The sequence below is a fragment of the Triturus cristatus genome, chromosome 8 (genome assembly GCF_964204655.1).
Source record: "Triturus cristatus chromosome 8, aTriCri1.1, whole genome shotgun sequence".
Classification (NCBI taxonomy): domain Eukaryota; kingdom Metazoa; phylum Chordata; class Amphibia; order Caudata; family Salamandridae; genus Triturus; species Triturus cristatus.
The window spans coordinates 1101910797-1101929458 of record NC_140591.1 but is presented as its reverse complement, the minus strand read 5'-3'; the positions used below and the strand labels follow the sequence as shown (position 1 = coordinate 1101929458).

The 18662-nt window shown below is 45.0% G+C and overlaps 1 protein-coding gene across 4 annotated transcripts in view; it reads left to right on the top strand.

Annotated features, from left to right (window-relative positions):
• Positions 1–18662, top strand: part of CDKL5 (cyclin dependent kinase like 5) — a 1167948-nt gene that overhangs the window by 741146 nt on the left and 408140 nt on the right. For all 4 annotated transcript variants that reach the window (XM_085622653.1, XM_085622651.1, XM_085622652.1 and 1 more), the window contains exon 6: positions 582–718. In XM_085622653.1, the coding sequence (XP_085478779.1) occupies positions 582–718 (137 nt within the window). The remainder of the gene's footprint in view (positions 1–581; positions 719–18662) is intronic.

Below are 18662 nucleotides of genomic sequence, written 5' to 3'. Positions count from 1 at the left end.
ATAATCAGAAGTAAGAGCACAGAAAGTTGCTTGCCCAACTTCTTCATCGGTATCTGTGAACCAGTGTTATTTTAACATTATCAGTGCTCCTTCTTCAGTCTTAATACAGTTTTGGATTTCTAAAACACGCTGATCTACACTATGAGAACTGAAGTCCATTGGTGATAGTTCTTTTTTTGGTTGTATAATAAATACATTTTCTCATGCTTCTTTAGTTCCCTTGACTATATTCGCAAATAAGAGCTCATGGTTGGGGAGTACAACTTTGTGTGGTGACTTTTCTTTTGGTGTCAGGACATTTGCTGCAACTAGTCATTGACTGATGTCATCAGTGTGACTTTCAGGCTGAGCCCAATTTGTAGACAATAGATGGTTGAGGATTGCAGCTTCATGGGGAGGGATACTCGGCGTGCATGACCATGTTTTATAAAGAATGTTTAAGGTAAAAGTTGAAAGTAAAACAGATTTTTCTTTTTTACTGTATGCATTTGAAAGCTAACACTTCGTAATCCTGCTGAATTCTTAAACTTTCATTTATTAAACATATGTGTTGCTTAATACTGTCTACTTCTCTTCTCCAGAAAATGAGGAAGTCAAGGAAACGACATTGCGAGAACTTAAAATGCTTCGTACTTTGAAACAAGAAAACATAGTGGAGTTGAAGGAAGCATTTAGAAGAAGAGGAAAACTATATTTGGTCTTTGAATATGTGGAAAAGGCAAGTCATTTTTCTGCTTATTGTAACTTTGGATGCTTGTAACACTGTAGCTTATCTCTGTAGTCCTGCTGGTTGGAAAGATATAGCAACATTCTGACAGCTAAGAGGAGATAACCCAAACCACACAAAATAACACTGGGCAAAACGTAACACTTAGCAATATAAAAAAGTAATCACATTTTCACATTTCACTAAATGCCTTTTTGCCTGTGTGTCTTCTTTATTTTGTAATCTTAGGCCTTCTAATAGGCTTTATATACCTAACATATCGCATTTTTTCGGGGAGTCCCTGACCTGCCCCCAGAAACAGTGGATAGAAGGAGATTTCTAAATGGCATAGCGAGTTTGACTTCGACTACTGGGGCGTTTCTGATGGCGATTGGCAAGGGCAAGGTAGTGAGTGGAACATGTTTTGTTGATACCGCTGATGGAGACAATATTTAATGTAACAAAGTCACAAAAGTAGCACATCCCTCGGTCTATAAAACGTGTAATTACGTAAACTTTATGTTCAACACGATTAAATGATCCCTTTGTACAATGCTATGCATCAGATTGGAGTTTCTTATTTAAATCTGTTTGGATGCTCATTTTTAAATGGTTTATTCTAACAAGTTAATTTGAATCTCCACGCATATATTTTGTTTTGTAAAATGTCTGTGTAATCCTAAAAGCATATGTTTACGTCTTTTAATGTGCTTAGAGTTTTACACATGGTTAAGTCTGTGATATTTCCTAAAACATCCCAGTGTCTGTTACAGTAACTGTTGCAAGAGAAAGTTCATTTTAAGAATGTAGGGAATGTATTAGACAATCTAGACAAAAATGCACTAAATTGCAATTTTTTAAACGATGTTTAAAATGTTTTGACAACACAGGCATTCAGGAATGTCAGTGTGTTTGCTGAAACAGGGTCATTTACTTCAGTTTGTTACAGTGCACATCTTATAGTAAATGTATTACGTTTGGCTATTCACCATTTCAGAGAGTAACTTCACTACAAAGTGTAGACTTACATTTTTTCACTCCAAGAAACCGAATGGACCCAGATTTCAAGTGTGATGTTACCACAGTCATAAAAAGAACTAGAGTAAGTCCAGCACCATATATGGCCACCACTGGTACTGCAACATCCTTCAATAGAAAATAATGGAAGAAGGGACTTAAAATAGAACCCCGTAGGAAATAAGGTAAAAATAAATGTATTTCAATTCAATGTTAAAAAGTTATATATAAATAAATATTAAATTATATTTTATGAAAAAAATGTCTAATTGCGGTTTTTAAATTTAGACGTACATGTTTTCAATCCCTAAAATGGGGTGGAGCCAGATTTATGAGTGTAAAGTTACCACAGCCCTAAAAAGATCAGGAGTAAGTCCAGCACAATACATGGACTTAAAATAGAACCCCAAAGGAAATAATGCAAAAATAATTCAATTTGTTTCGGCTTTTTAAGAAGATATATATAAATGCAATTCAATGTTAAAAAGTTATCGATAATTAAATATTAAGTAATATTTCATGATAAAAAGTTTAATAGCTGTTTTTAAATGTACATATAAATGTAACAACTTAAAAATATAATTACATGGATTTAAATTGAGTCTATTATTAACCGTCATTTTTAATACATAATAAGTATTTACAAACATTTTACTTTTGGTGCTTTTTTAAACTATATCTTTAAATAATAATATACCTTAATTTAATATATGTAAGTTAAATAAATATGTAATTCAAAATTAAACTGCAATACATTGACTACTGTTTTGGGTCCCTTTTGGATGTAGTACATTTAGAAGTTGGACTCTCGGATTTCCTTTGTGAACTCGAAGACGCTGTGAGGTATTTCCTCTTCGTGGGACATTCCTTCGTGGTGAGCAGACGCTGTGAGGTATTTCCTCTTCGTGTGACATTTCTTCGTGGTGAGCGCGAGGTCGCGCTGAATTCTCCTAATAAATCCTCCCTGTGAAAAGCAGTAGCGCGAGGGAAGCGCTAAGGACAATTGCGTATTGGAGCTATACATTCCTTAGATCAACCCGCTGTTCATTCTTTCTTTTTGAAACACTGTAGCGCGAGGTAGCGCTCCTCAGAATCACTCTTTGACAAGTTGCAAGCAGGACGCGAGTGCGCGTTTAAAACGAACTACCTGCTATTGCTATTGATTTTTTTGTTGTTGTTGTTCTTTCACGAACGCTAGGAGGTGTTCGTTCATTGCTGTTCGCATGCATGGTGATATATGCAGAGGACCGCTCGAATACTTTTCCAAGCCTCTAGATTCACGTTGGAATTCTCAAACCAGCACTACCGAACACTCTGTAACCGATCCTGATGATGACCTGAATTTCTTACAGGTTGAAACGCTGTCGACCATTAAGCGCATCCTTGGGGCTCCGCCTCTCCCTCGAGCAATTCCGGACTTGGCTGACATGCGGGAAAATGACTGGTCAAAATGACTAAGGACACATCACCCTTGAATCGTGGTTAATCCAATTACCAGCTCAGCACAAAGTGTGTAGTTAGCAAGAAGAGCTTGGTGGAACTGAAATCCAGAGAACTCCCTGTGCTGCCCGAGTGGCGTGGACACTTTGCTGACTTTCGGGTGATCGTCGCGGAGGCAAACAAGACCGGGACTGCGAGGATCAGGGTGCCTGCGGGCCACTTCATCCAGCACACCTGCCTCCTCTTCCCGGCCCCGCCTCCTGCAACCACATTACTTCTCGCGGCCCCCGCTTCGCGGGCGCCGCTCGCTGCTATTACCTTCAACTATCGGAGCTGGTCTCTCTTCCCCGCCTGTGCTGCCCGAGTGGCGTGGACGCTTTGCTGACTTTGGGGAGATTGTCGCGGAGGCAAACAAGACCGGGACTGCGAGGACCAGGGTTCCTGCGGGCCACTTCATCCAGCACACCTGCCTCCTCTTCCCGGCCCCGCCCCCATATCAGCCCTTTACACACTCTATAAGACTCTCGCCTATACGCGCAAGCGGGACGCGCCCGGGGCGAAGACCGGGCAAAGAGCGGGCCGTTTGAGGCCGTTCGAGCAAGGGCGATCAAGGGCCGGCCAGGGCCCCCTTGAGCTGTCCGTCGCCCTCGCTACATCTGGACCTGTGTGTAAGCATGTCAACCAGAGAAACCCGGAGTAAGAGAGCCTTAGCGACAGGGAGGACGATTGGAACTCTTGACACCTACTTTGCTAAGGCTGGTTCCCTCCTGGTCGACGAGATTACAATCTTAGAAAGGCGAATCTCTCAAGAAATTGACTGGGTGAGGAGATCTTCCTTGGGTCCTCTTGCACGTGCTATGACACCTGTTAAATCAGCAGATTGTATATCTCGAGTAGTAGGGGGGGAGAATGGTACGGATGGAATATCGATTGCACCTGTAACAAATTGCTCTGCCACTTCTTTCGTTGATTGTGATAATTCAGGAAATGCAGAGCCCAGTTTATTGTCTCTACCGCCCTGTAAGGCCACTATATCCGAGCCAGCTGCCGAAGGGATGGTCCCTACACAGAAAGCATGTAGTAATGGGGAGCTGAAACAACACGCCCAGGGTGAGAGGGAGGGAGCAATTCCGAAAAATCAAATAAGGGCCCACTCAACGGGGGGCAAACACGTTAAAACTGCCAAATCCAGCGCCAGGCCCAAGGGAATCCCAAAGGAAATAGCGAGCAAAGGGTCAAAGCCATCGTATAGAACGGGTGTATTGCATGATCATATTCCGGTTAAAACTCTTCCAACCCCGCACAACTCAGCTGAGGGGGAGGAGGTCACTCTTTTGGCCCTCCGTACTCTACTGAGGGAATTGCTTATTCCCCTGGAAGAACGTTTGGCCAATATGGAAATTTGTTTAATGGATCTACGCAAGGGACTCTTGGGTTTAGCTTCAGGCCGAAGAATGGCCGAACATGGTGTAGCTGGGAACTTTGTTGGTACCTCCAATTTGCCCACAAACCCTGTGATCTCGTCTACTCATTTACCCATAGCTACCCAAATAGATAATACTACTATAGCTCCCCTGCTAATATCTCCCCCCACAACACTGTGCAGCCAACAACAACCTCTGATAGCAAATCTTAGCAAGTCGAGCGCAGCTAGGCCGTTACACACACTGGCTGAGGAGAAAGTAATAAATAATGTAACCCACCCTCCGCCTAGGCAAGCTAGCTCACAAAATTGGTCCAAAGTGGTAAATCTCCCCCCTGAGGCGGCAGTATATTCAGTTGTCTTGAAGGGGGTTCCTATGTTACGTGGAAACGCGGTGGAATCGTACGACTCCCTGCATAATAAGGTCACTAGTTGGCTAAATACTCATAGGCCACTACCATCCAGCCTTGATGGCAAAATCCTCTTGGTAAGAAGGGTCCCATGGATTGGTCATACTGTTAAGAATAATGTTGGGGACTGCATAATTGTAAATTTTAGGAGCCCTAATATTGTACCATACATTTGTAACTGGTCTGGTAATACAGGATTGACATCTATTGAAGTGGTCCATTTGTCATATTTTTATCCTAATAGTAGTAATTTAAATTTGAATAATGATGACTGTTGGTCCAGGGTTGGTCCTGATGTTGATGGACCCAGACACAGACTTAGGTCCAGTCGCAATGTTCCTTCCAATTATGCTAACTACATACATCCCAATAGATTTAGTTGCCTTGAACAGGTAGATTGACGTCATGCGCGACAAGAGCCTGTAAGTGCCAAAATAGAGACCACTTTTCGAGAATCCCGCGTATTACGATGGGAGTCTTCGCCATCCACTAACTCCCTGGGTCTAGCAATCCATTCACCCAAGAATATACAGGGACCTAACAATAATAATCAAAGTCCGATTGCCTCACCCACTCCCAATGTTTCTACTAGTCCTTCATCGACCCTTGAAACATCATTGCATGCACCTCCATCCTCAAGCATAGATGCTATAATGGAGGAAAATGGCGGATATGGATTAGAAGTGCCTGATAACGTCTTAAAGGTTCTTTCTTGGAATGTCGCGGGCATCACCAATAAAATAGATACGAGTGACTGGGACTCTTTAATAAGAAATAGTGACATTTGTCTCTTTCAAGAGACTTGGGCTAGGGAACCTCTGTCCAGAGCGGGTTATGCAGTCTTTGAAGTAACTGCAATTTGGTCTGGCAGGGGGAGGCCATCTGGAGGACTGGCGATCTGGGTAGCTAGTCACATTGGGTGTAACGCGGAGAGCCTACCGACTCTCTCGCCGGACATACAGTGTGTTCTACTCAAGTGGCCCAATGATTTCAAATTAGCAGTCCTTAATGTGTATTCCCGCCCTATTAGCATTACTATGGAATCCCCACTATTAGATGATCTTGCGCGCTTCCTGGAATCCCTTCCTAATAATTATAAGATAGTACTGGGCGGTGATTTTAACTGTCACTTTGAGCCCTTGGAAGGCTTAAAGGAAGGTGCACTTACGGCAGAAGATGATCTCTGGGGTGTCCCCCCCTGCCAATCCCCGTACGTTAAATCCTGGTCCCCTTTGGCTGTGCAAATCATGTCCCTAACATTAAATTTCTCTTTAAGGGCATGTAACGGACGCACTATCTCTGATACCCCCTCTGCATGCACGTTTAATAGGAAGAACCATGAATCCAGGTTGGACTATATTTTTGTAGACATTAGTCTATGGCCGAAGGTCTTGGACTTTAAAGTCATCGTTAGAACGGACAGTGACCACAATGCACTTGTAATGGAGATGGTGCATCCTGTGGCTGCTGGACGATCTCTTTCTGCTGAGCCTGGCCACGATCCTGGGAACCTGGTACTTAGCTCAAATAGACGCAGGGTCAAGTGGGGGAAACTGCAGAACTCAGAGGAGTCCATAAGTAATATCTACAGGATAGCTCTTCCAAAGCTACAAGAACTGGATTTGCTAATCATGCAGCCTAAAGATCTGCATTTTAACGAGAAGTTGGCCTTAATCCATGATGACCTAGTGGGCGCACTGGCTGAGATTTTCTACCCAGTGTTACCGCAGAGGAAAAATAAAACACGTACCCCAACATGGTATAACTCATCCTGCAGAAAGATTAAGACGGAATTAATTAATACAGTCAAAATAGGTTTGGATAAAATTAAAATTTCTGAGCTCAGACGAAACTATAGGAGAGTTATGGCAGTGGCACGGTCAGAATGGGATTGGAACAGATGGCAGGATCTTACATGTGCACTTGAAACGAGGGATATGAGAAAATTTTGGTCTCTGGTAAATGCCGGTACGGCAGAACCCAAAGCTGCAGTGGAGCCAAACATTGCAGCATCTATATGGGAGGCCCACTTTGGACAGCTTTATCAAGAACCATTTCAATGCGATGAAGAGGGGTATGTGGCTTCTACAATTGTCCATGACTCTACACCTGATCTGGAATTCACTCTTGACGAGGTGGTTAATGCTATCGGGGGTTTGGCGAAGGGCAAGGCACCGGGTCTTGATAGGTTGCCTGGCGACCTTTTTCGTCTTCATCCAGACATTTGGGGCCCTTATTTCCTCATATTTTTTAATTCCATTCTGGGTGGGATGGAGATTCCCTGTACTTGGCTGGGGGCGGAGATAATTCCGATTTTTAAAAAGGGTTCTCCTCTTCTCCCAGCCAACTACAGGCCAATAAGTCTCATAGATGTCCCGCAAAAATTATTTTCTCGCCTCCTCTTGAACCACCTCTCGGAGTGGATGGAGGATAATAAAATTCTTAGCCCTCTCCAGGCTGGCTTCAGGAAAAAAACGTCCACCATGGACCAGATCTTCCGCCTCGTTCTCCTTTACTGGAAAACTGTAATCATCGAGAGGGGAAGGCTGTACATGGTGTTCGTGGACCTGAGGTCAGCATTCGACCTAGTTCCCAGGAAAAAATTATGGCAGACTTTAAAGGAGTTAGGCGTTCCGACCCACATATTAAATGCCATTATCAGGCTCCATGAGAATAATTATGCACAGGTCAGGCATGGGAGGTTGGGAGCACTGTCATCAAAATTCCCGGTTCTCAGAGGGGTCAGGCAGGGCTGTGTTCTTGCACCAACCCTGTTCTGTCTTTACGTTAACAGTGTCATAGCACATCTTGACACTGTTGTCGACAATGATGCCCCCTGTTTGGGCAGCAGGAGGGTTCCCGCCATTATGTTTGCGGATGACACCCTCCTGCTGTCGAAATCTCCAATGGGGATCCAACGGATCCTAGATGGATTTGGCCTTTTCTGCAAACAACATGGTCTTGAAATTAATACAGGAAAGACCAAGTTCATGATATTTAATCCATCACCTAAGACCAGACCTAATCCTTCTCTGAGCACTGAAAGATTGGAGAGGGTGAATACCTTTCAGTATCTGGGGGTAACTCTCCATGAGAATCTATCTTGGGAACCTCAGGTGACTAGAAGCCGGCTCAAGCTTTCTCAACTGTCAGGGGGAATTTTGAAAGTGGCAAATTCCTCTACATACAAACCTATTAGTCCGGCAGTTGAGATGTATAAAACGCAAGCAAAAGCCGCCGCATCCTACGGTGGAGAACTTTGGGGGTATAAAGTGGGTTTAGGAATTGTAAAAGTAGAGAACAATTTTATAAGGCGCCTTTTGTCCCTTCCTTGTGGCACACCCCTTCTCCCCCTAAGATTAGACATGGGTCTACCCTCTATAAGAGAAGACCTGGAATTAATGCCACTGAGATACTGGCATAGGCTTTGGTCCACAGCCGAGCTCGAACATTATAGGCAAGAGCTCGCCCATGTCATGAACTACAATCTCTGTGATAAAATCCCGTGGCTGGTTTTTATAAAGAAAGAACTTTACCGACTAGGTCTTCCCGAACTATGGGATTCCCCCGAACAAGGCTGTTCCAGGGTGTCACGCAAACGCCTTGTGGATATTTATAGGGAGAAAAGTTTTGCCTCCCTTGTTTCCGCTCCCAATAAAGGTATTTTGACTGTTAGATTTTTGGATTTTAAGGATTCATACCAATTCGAAGGGTTTATGGATATCATTTTCCCCATACTAGCTAGAAAATTGTTCATCCAATGGAGGCTAGGGACTCTTCCCATCAAAATATTTACCCACAACTGGGCAAAAAGGACGGATAAAATCTGCCCAGGATGTTGTATTTATGATGAGGAAGAAGCCCATATTATGTTTTTTTGTCCTGCATATAATCGACCCAGAAAATTTTGGCTAGCTCCTTTATGCAGAAATTTGGGCTTGAGGAGCTATCTCCATTCGCTTAGAATATTAAAAACGAGCACGGCACCCCACATAGTATTTGCAGTTGCAAAATTTTTAATGGCCATGTGGCAGTTAAGGTCAAAACATCTTAAAGATTGATTCCTTTGGTTATGAACCTTAACTCTTTTTGCAATCTGAAATTCTTTTTACATAATGATGGTTTTATGTATTTTATCATGTTCTTATATCAATGTGGATGTATTTTAATAATTGTTTTTGTATCTTTTATGGCCTAATCAGCCGAAATAAAGAATTTGATTGATTGATTGATTGAATACATAATAAGTAAATACAAACATTTTACTTTTGGTGCTTTTTTAAACTATATCTTTAAATAATAATATACCTTAATTTAATATATGTAAGTTAAATAAATATGTAATTCAAAATTAAACTGCAATACATTGACTACTGTTTTGGGTCCCTTTTGGATGTAGTACATTTAGAAGTGCAGTTTGTTAATAGCAATGGGCTTACTCTTTTGTGGATGAGTGGGTGTCTTTCCCTCCCTAAACCCCCCCAATCAATCAATCAGTCAAGGTGTTTGTTAAGCGCGGCTACTCACCCTCAAGCGTCTCAAGGCATGGGGAATGGGGGTTTCATAGGTACCAGTCCATAAAGGAGGGGGTCTGTCGAAGAGCCAGGTTTTGAGGTTTCTTGCGAAGATGGGGAGTGACGTGGTCTGTCAGAGGTGGAGCGGAAGGTCGTTCCAGGCTCTGGCCGCGAGGAAGGAGAAGGAGCGGCCTCCCGATCTGGTCTTTCTGGTGCGGGGGACAGCGGCGTAGGAGAGCTGGGCTGATCGCAGGGTCCTTTGGGGTGCGCGGAATTTGAGTCGGCTGTTCAGGTATGTTGGTCCGGGGTGGTGGAGGGCCTTGTGAGCATGGGTGAGCATCTTGAAGGTGACTCTAGCTTCGATGGGGAGCCAGTGGGGTGTGCGCAGGTGCTGGGAGATGTGGCAGTGTCTTGGCTGGTTGAGTACCAGTCTTGCGGCGGCGTATTGGATGTTCTGTAGCTTGCGGTTTGGGTTTTTGTTTATTCTGGCATAGAGTGTGTTGCCGTAGTCGAGTCTGCGGGTGACCAGGGTGTGAGTGACGGTCTTTCTGTGTTCAAGGGGGATCCATTTGAAGGTCTTATGTAGGAGGTGAAGGGTGTGGAAGCAGGAGGACGAGACGGAGTTGATCTGGCAGTCAGTTTTGAGCTCGGAGTCCAGGATAATTCCCAGGTTGCGTGCGTGGTCCGTGGGGGTGGGCGGGCTTCCAAGGGCGGGGGGCCAACAGGTGTCGTTCCAAGTGTCGGGGTTTGGGCCCATGATGAGTACTTCCGTTTTGTTGGTGTTTAGTTGTAGGCAGCTGTTTTTCCTCCATTTGGCGATGGCTTCCATGCCTTCTTAGAAGTTGTGTCTGGGGGTATTGGGTTCGTTGCACAGGGAGAGGATGAGTTGGGTGTCGTCTGCGTATGACCCAATGTTGAGTCCGTAGGTTCTGACGATGGGGGCAAGCAGAGCCATGTAGACGTTGAAGAGCGTAGGGCTGAGGGAGGATCCCTAGGGGACTCCGCAGGTGGTTGGTGTGGGGTACGAGAGGAAAGGTGGTAGTCTGACCCACTGCGTCCTGCAGGAGAGGAAGGAGTGGAACCAGTCGATTGCCTTGTCTTGGATCCCTGCGTCGTGGAGTCTGTGTATTAGGGTGCGGTGAGAGACTGTGTCGAACGCCGCTGAGAGGTCGAGAAGGATGAGGACTGCTGTTTCTCCTTTGTCCAATAGGGTGTGGATGTCGTTTGTAGCGGCGAGGAGGGTGGTTTCCGTACTGTGGTTTTTTCTGAAGCTGGATTGGGAGGAGTCGAGGATGTTGTGCTCTTCGATGAATGTGGCTAATTGGCTGTTGATGGCTTTCGCGATGACTTTCGCAGGGAACGGGAGAAGGGAGATGGGTCTGTAGTTTTTGGAGTAGGGTCCGCCAAGGGTTTCTTCAGAAGGGGGTTGATCTCGGCGTGTTTCCAGTCATCGGGGAATGAGGCGGTTGCCAGGGAGCGGTTGATGGTGTGGCAGAGCATAGGTGCGATAGTGTCGGCATCTCTGTTGAAAATGTGGTGGGGACAGAGGTCCGTGGGGGCCCTAGAGTGGATTGACTTTATCGTCTTCAGTGTGTCTTCGGTGGTGAGGGCTGCCCAGTTGTCGATCTCTGGCTTTAGGGTGTCGGGGGTGCTTGGTGAGGGTTCAGTGTATTGGTAGTCTTCGTCAAAGTTGTCGTAGATGCTCTTGATTTTGTGGTGGAAAAAGGTGCTGAGTTTGTCGCAGAGGTCTTGTGAGGAAGGTATGTCAGTGGACTCGCTGGTGGGTTAGGCGAACTCCTTGATGATGTTGAAGAGTTCTTTGCAGTTGTGTGCATGAGCGGAGATTCTGTCTTCAATTGCTTTTTTCCTCATTTTTCTGATGAGTTGGTGGTGGGTGTTGGTGGCGGCTCTGAAGTTGTTGTGGGCTTCTGTGGATTTGGTGTTCCTCCAGGCCTTTTCGAGGCAGCGGCAAGTGCGTCTGGACTCTCGAAGTTCGGTGGTAAACCATCTAGCTTTCTTGGCGTGGGTGTTGTTGTTTTTCTTGAGGGGGGCTATGGTGTTGGCGCTGTCGGACATCCATCTGTGCAGGGTTCGGGCTGCGGTGTTGGGGTCATCGTTTTCCACGATTGTTGGGGTGGAGTTGCTGAGTGATGAGGTTAGCTGGTAATCAGTGATTCTGGTCCAGTTTCTTCGTGGGAGCAGCTGCTGGTGTCTGTGGATGGTGGGTGTTCTGAAGGTGAAGTGGACACATCGAGGGTCAGTCCATGGGAGTTCGGTGGTGTGGCTGAAGGTGATGGAGTTTCCTGTTGTGAAGAGGGCATCGAGGGTGTGTCCCCCCCTTCTTCCTCCCTAAAATCCTCCAAACTCCTCCCTAACCCCCTTTCATTTAGTAGTAAGCTTCTTACCAGCCACTTCCTCTGGTTTGTCCCACATTTACTTCTAAGTAAACATACATGCATGAGGATCTACCCATAGAAAAAATAAGAGCGGTAGAGATAAAGATTTCGTCACATAGGTTTGTGAATTGCATTTTGCAGAAACTAAGTTGTGCTACTGCAGTGTTACTTTTCATACCACAAAATGCTGTTTGTGAACCTTGCCCTAAGTATTTTTGAAGCAGCAGAGTTTGTGCAGGTTTCAGTTCAGGCTAAGAATGTGACCAGAGTTGTTATTTCAACATTGTTCAGTAGGGCTATGGCGTTGGCTATTGTCAAAAAGCTTTGTGGCAAAGGCTATGAAGAACGTGTTGAAATCATTTGGGGTAAAATGTTGAAAAACCAATAAGTGTATGATGAACAACATTCATAAAACCACCACTTCAAGTATGGAACACCTGTAGCAAGAATTGTCAGTGATAAGCGCTGGGGAAATGATTAAAATAAAGTTTTAAAATCATAACTGCATATATGACAATTCTATTGCTCCAGATTCTTGTGCTTCACCTACGTCAACAAAATGACCCAGACTGTGCAATGCTCTACCTAACCTCATGTAATACCGCTGTGTGGATTAGTTGCATAAACTAAGACTATGGCTTAGCTCTACAAGGTTTGATTTCCCACCCACAGATACCTGAATTTAGTTCAGCGCATCAACACTTGAACGTGAAAGTACAAGTTGTTGTAGTCCCACACAACACCACTCAATACATAGTTGATGTGGTGTCCGTGTTTTTTGGGTTACTAACAGTCCCTGAGAAATGGGTCAGGTATGCAGTGGTAATTCAAACCCAGTTTCATTCTTTAGAATATCACATACATATTCTGCACTAAGAGAAAAGACACTTTTTATTTAAAAGTTTTGTATTTCAACAGTCTCATCCTGTTGCGTACCATATGTAAAACAACCACACAGATTATTAAAAAAGCACTAATGTGTGTTATTAACAATGAAGAATAGAATAATATGAATGTTTCTAACATAGCGGAGATGTAATTTTGCAATTTAACACCCTAAAGACTTCTTCTGTGCGCTTTAAGATGAGAGCATGGAGTATCTTAACTTGCAACTAGAGTTTCTTTGGATTCAGTTCACTGCATACCTGTTCACAGCAATAAGCTGTAGTTATCAGTAGCTGGGAGAGAGAGTTCCCTCGAAAGCAAAACAAACATCACCTGGGCTCAGCTCCTCTGCTTTCTGGCTTGGCTCTGTATCAGCTCTCAGCATGAGACTGGATGCTGCGGCAGTTGATCTGTCAGAATCTACGTCAGTATCTTGTGTGCTTATCTGCGGTGAAGGACTTCTCTAACCCAGTGGCCACTTGATAAGCCTTTTATACTGTTGACCGCCAATCTAATCTTAAATGGGGAATTTCTCAGAAATTTTGGGCATAACCTGTGTACATCAATATATTAGTCTTAGGTGCATTAGTATAAACAAATATGATAACAATAAGTCAGTTCAGACTAGATTGTTTATGTTGTTGTTATTATCTGACATTGAAATACAGATATCATGACACCTGTCCCACACTGATGTTGCATTAGGTGTCTTATCAATGTCATTGTCTGGATTGCTTGACACTTCCACAGGTTCTTTGAAAGATAAGGGCAGACGGCATCGATGTTAAGGTTAGACATGCCGCTGAGTAGGTAGAAAAACTGAGTCTTGGCCAGCTCAAAATGGAGTCTGGCCTTAGGATCTTTACTTCACCTTCTGTGGTCTATTTGGACATTTGGAAGAGGTGATTTGCTCCAATAGTATTTTTCCAAGGAGGTTTTAAATCAGTCTTGTAATTGACCTAATTCTTTATTGTAACTAAACAATTTTTACTTTTTTGGGCAAAGTTATGACATCATGCCCTTATTTGCTTTAATTGAAAACAACGTATGAGTTGCAAAGTAATATATTTCATTCTTCATGTTTGTAGAGAAACATGTTTGCTGGCATCAGCACTTCCCTGGATATGCCATAGTTAGGCCACTTATGTGTTTTCTCCATAGACTTTATTTCCTGTAAGATGACAGGAATTTACTTTTGGATTCTGCAAAAGCCTCAATTGATATATAAGTGGTTTTAATGCAGTTTGATCAGAAAAGACAGCAATCTTCAATTCTGTTTTGAATATCAAGGTAGAAGAAGACTTTCAAAAGACCTATGTCTTAACAAGATTTCAATGTAGTCTAAACCCCAGCAGTTTAAATGGCTTCAAATGTCTATATCTTGTGGCATAAGGTACGGGGTGCGTTTTTGATCAGTGGTGAAGGGAGGGGGCGGGGCCTGAGCTGACTTGTGCAAACACACCCTGTGGCACGTTTTAAGTTGGGGAATTAATTCCTCTTCAATCCTGAGGGTCCTTGGGGGCCAACTAGCCCACCACTTACATCCGGTAACCGCCACTGCGCTGTGTTGCAGAAAGGTGGCCCAGGCCATGCCCCTTTTTACACCACTCTGCAACGTAGGTCTGTGGCGCTTACTGGAGGTAAGTGATGTGCTAGTTGACCCCCAGGGATCCTCAGGACTCAAGGGGACTTAATCCCCCAATTTACAATGCACCAGGGGGTGCGTTTGCGCAGTGGTGCAGGGAGGGGGCGTGGCCTGATGTCACAAGTGTGCAAATGCGCCCTGTGACGCGTTTTAAGTTGGGGAATTAAGTCCCCTTGAATCCTGAGGGTCCCTGGGGTCCAACTAGCCCACCAGGTACCACCAGTAAGCGCCACAGAGCTGCGTTGCAGAGAGGCGCAAAAAGGGGCATGGCCTCTGAACACCTCTCTGCAACGCAGCTCCCTGGCGCATACTGGAGGTACGTGGTGGGCTAGTTGGACCCAGGGACTCTCATGATTCAAGAGGACTTAATCCCCCAACTTAAAACGTGCCACAGGGCACCTTTGCACAGTGGTAAAGGGAGGGGGCAGGGCCAGAGGTGACTTGTGCAAACACGCCCTGTGACGCGTTTTAAGTTGGGGAATTAAGTCCCCTTCAATCCTGAGGGCCCCTAGGGGCCAAATAGGCCACCAGGTACCTCCAGTAAGCGCCACAGGCCTGTGTTGCAGAAAGGTGGTCCAGGCCATGCCCCTTTTTACACCTCTGTGCAACGCAGCTCTGTGGTTTCTTACTGGAGGTACTTAGTGGGCTAGTTGGACCCCAGGGACCCTCAGTATTCAAGGGGACTTAATCTCCCAATTTAAAACGGCCACAGGGCGTGTTTGCACACATGTCACCTCAGGCCCCCCCCTCCCTTCACCACTGTGTAAACGCGCCCCGTGGCACGTTTTAAGAGGTAGTTTTAATCACCCTGCCCTATTATGTACTAGGTACTTACAGAGGAGGTCATGCTAATCACAGGAGTACCCCAACGCATAGTGTTCCCTAGTGTATGTAGGTGTTTTCACTGTATTCTAAGTGTCTTATAGCATAACACTGGCTCTAGGCCTGGTTAGTCAGAGTCAGTTACCACCAGTACCCGTCTGAAAAAGTTGTGGGCACAGGATGATTTTGCAACAAGGTCTCTTTCTGCTCCTCTGTTGGTTCTTTCTGCACATGTCTTGCTTCTTCCTGCATTTTTCTTTGTCTTTGTGGACTTCTGTTGTTTCTTTCTACATTTCTTTTGCTTCTTTCTGTGTGTTTTTTCTTCTTTCTTCACATGTCATACTTCTGTAGGCATTGTTAGAAACTAGCATTTAAAAAACCTTACAAATTCACTGAAAAACCATTGGTTTCAGGCACGTTATAGTTAGAAATTAGCATTTAAAAAACCTTACAAATTCACAGAAAAAAACATAGGTTTCAGGGGCGTTATAGTTATTTGGACATTTCACTCGTACAAAACCCGTGAAATTCCCCCGTTATAGTTAGTTCAGCTAACTATAACTCACGCCCCCGCAATGCACTGCTGATGACGTCACATATTACATCACTCATAACATGGTCAGTGACATCACTGATGACATCACTGATGACATCTCAAATGACATTACTGCTCACTATATGATATACATATATATATTATATATATATGATATATATACACTAAAAAATCAAAGGTTAGAGGGACGTTATAGTTAGGTTCACATTTTCCACTCACAAAAGCATAGATGTTCAGCAGTTATAGTTACAGTTATTTCAAGTAACCCTAAGTTAACTATAACTTAGGCATCTGCCATGCACAGTTTTGTCATAAATAAATTTGCAGCGAATTTTCCACTGATATGATCAATTACGTCATAGACGATGTCATGAGTGATGTCATATGTCGAGAATTATCAGTGCATGACGAGTGCAGAAGTTATAGTTACCTTAGGGCACGAGTTACTTGGGGTAACTGTAACTATAACTGTTTAATTTTTATGGTTTTGTGCATGTAAAATATGAGGCTAACTACAATATCCCTGTAACTATTGATTTTTTGTGAATTTCTAAGGTTTTATAAATGTTATTTTTCCCTTGTACCTGTAACCTTTGTTTTTTTCAGTGAATTTCTATGTTTTTTTTTAACGTAAAGTAATATTTAATTACCATACATTAATCCAACCTCCTCCGCGCATGGGCCGGGGCACTGGCTGCAGGACCTAGCCTGCAGCCAACCCCCCACATACAGCCAACCTGAGTAGGGGGCATGCAGCCTCCTCCCGGGCCAATTTCAGCCCCAGGGACCCCATCCCCGTGGCCTGCCACATTTTCTTAGTGGAGGGGGTAGGCGGCCTCATCACGGGCCATATTTGGCTCTGGGGACCCATGCTCTGGGGCCCATCTGTTAAATTATGCAAAAGGGGTACAAGCAAGCAGCCACCTCCCCAGGCCAGTTTTTGCCCTGGGAACCTATCTCATAGGACCTGGCCTTATTATAAATGTGGGGCACGCATCCTCCCCGGGGCCTGCCCATTAAATAGTGGGTGCCCTGGAGCCCACGCATGGCACCAATTTCATATTTAATGGGGGGAGGGGAGCACGCTGCCCCCCCACCTGGGCCGATTTTGGCTCCAGGGACAGTACATAAAGAGGGAGGTGGCATGTAGCCCCCCTCCCTGGATCTATATTCGCTCACGCCGACATAATCCCCTGGGGCCTGACCAAAACCGAAAGGGGGAGGGGTCAATATTGGGCCCAGGCACGCCGTCCTCCGGGGCCAGGCCAGTCACTAACGGGGAGGAGGCTTCGCAGCCCTCCTCCCCGGGCCAAATTTGGGCCTGGGGACCCCATCCTCCGGGGCCTCCCAAGAGTAAACGGAGACAGAGGCACACAGCCCTCCTCCCAGGCCAATATTGGGATCCCATCCCCCAGGGCCTGACCGAAAACTAAAGGGGGAGGGGGCACACTGCCCCCCTTCCCGGGCCTGTTCCCCAGGGTCTGACCACTATGTGGTGGGTGCCCTGGAGCAAAAGAACAATTAATGGACGGAATGCTGATCAATGTCAAACATTCACTCTCAATCAGAGATCTGGACCTAAATCCATCCTTTTTTTGCTCACCATGCCATTCCAGTTTGGACCCAGCCATATGCAAATCAGTCTTGACCCTGCTCCCCATTAGTACAGACCAGCCCGAACTGCCCAGGACACCCACAGGCTTTTTGTGGAGGTCTCGGGGGAAGCCTTAATGCCCCCATTGCCCCAGCCGGCTTTCTGCTTCCTGCGGGAACCAGCGTTGCTCCCGCCCGCAAGGAGCAGCTTAAAATGCTTAAAGCTCCCACCCGCAGGGAGCAGCACTTAAGCATTTTAAGCTGTTCCTTGCGGATGGGAGCAATGCACAATTCTTTTCATCTAATTCCCTGCAGCTTTACAGCGGGCAGCAAAACAGATGATAGTCCGCTCCCAGCGGGCAGGGGCTTTTTACATGCAAAACCGGTCAATTAGTACGAATGGCATAGGATTTCCTGATTGCGATTTACTCTGTAGGAATTGCTTTTAGGAAATCGGTAATTTCAAACATATAATTGTGCATTTCCTAACTTGGGATTCCTATGGAGTCGCTATTTAGGAAATGCAAAATTGCATTTTTGTACATTTGGCCCTTACTTTTTGCACTCTCTTGGCGGGAGCTTTCAAATAGCTCCTGCTAAGTGATAACAAACAGATATGTCCCGAGGGTGGGCACCTCGGGACATAGCAGGAGTGGCTCTGGGGGAGTGGTAGTCCCCAAGGCCATAAATGGCTCCAGGAGTGGGACCCCGTCCTTTTTCTTCTGTATGCCTGTGCCCCAGGTGGAGGTAGTCCCTCCCCCTGGGAGGGGCCCAGGGAGGGGTGTAAGATGGACCCTTCTCCCCATATTATATAAATAAATACACCCCCTGGGACCTGGCCCACCCGGGGCGCATTTACCAAACAAGCGTGGCAACCCACAATTGTTTTTTTAATTTTTGCTAATTCACCGATTCTCTGTGAGTTTGTGGTCTAATTTAAAAAAAATAATAATAATTTTGGCCCCAAGCGGGGTCCATATGGTACCCCACCAACAGACCTAGGGGATCAAGGTATTTCTATCCTGCCCTCTTGTCTTTTTTTTTTAAATGTAGAGTCCGAGGCCCAAGACGGCTTGTAACACTTCCTGGTTAAAGATTTGGCAACCAATCAGTTCTCAGCATATGATCTGTCTGATCCGCAGAGGATTCGCGGCCCTAGATATACTAATTTCTTTTTTCTTTAATAACTTCAAAATTAACTACTGGCAGTCTCCAGTAGGTAGTTATAGTTAGGACCAAAGGTTCCATAGGAAAA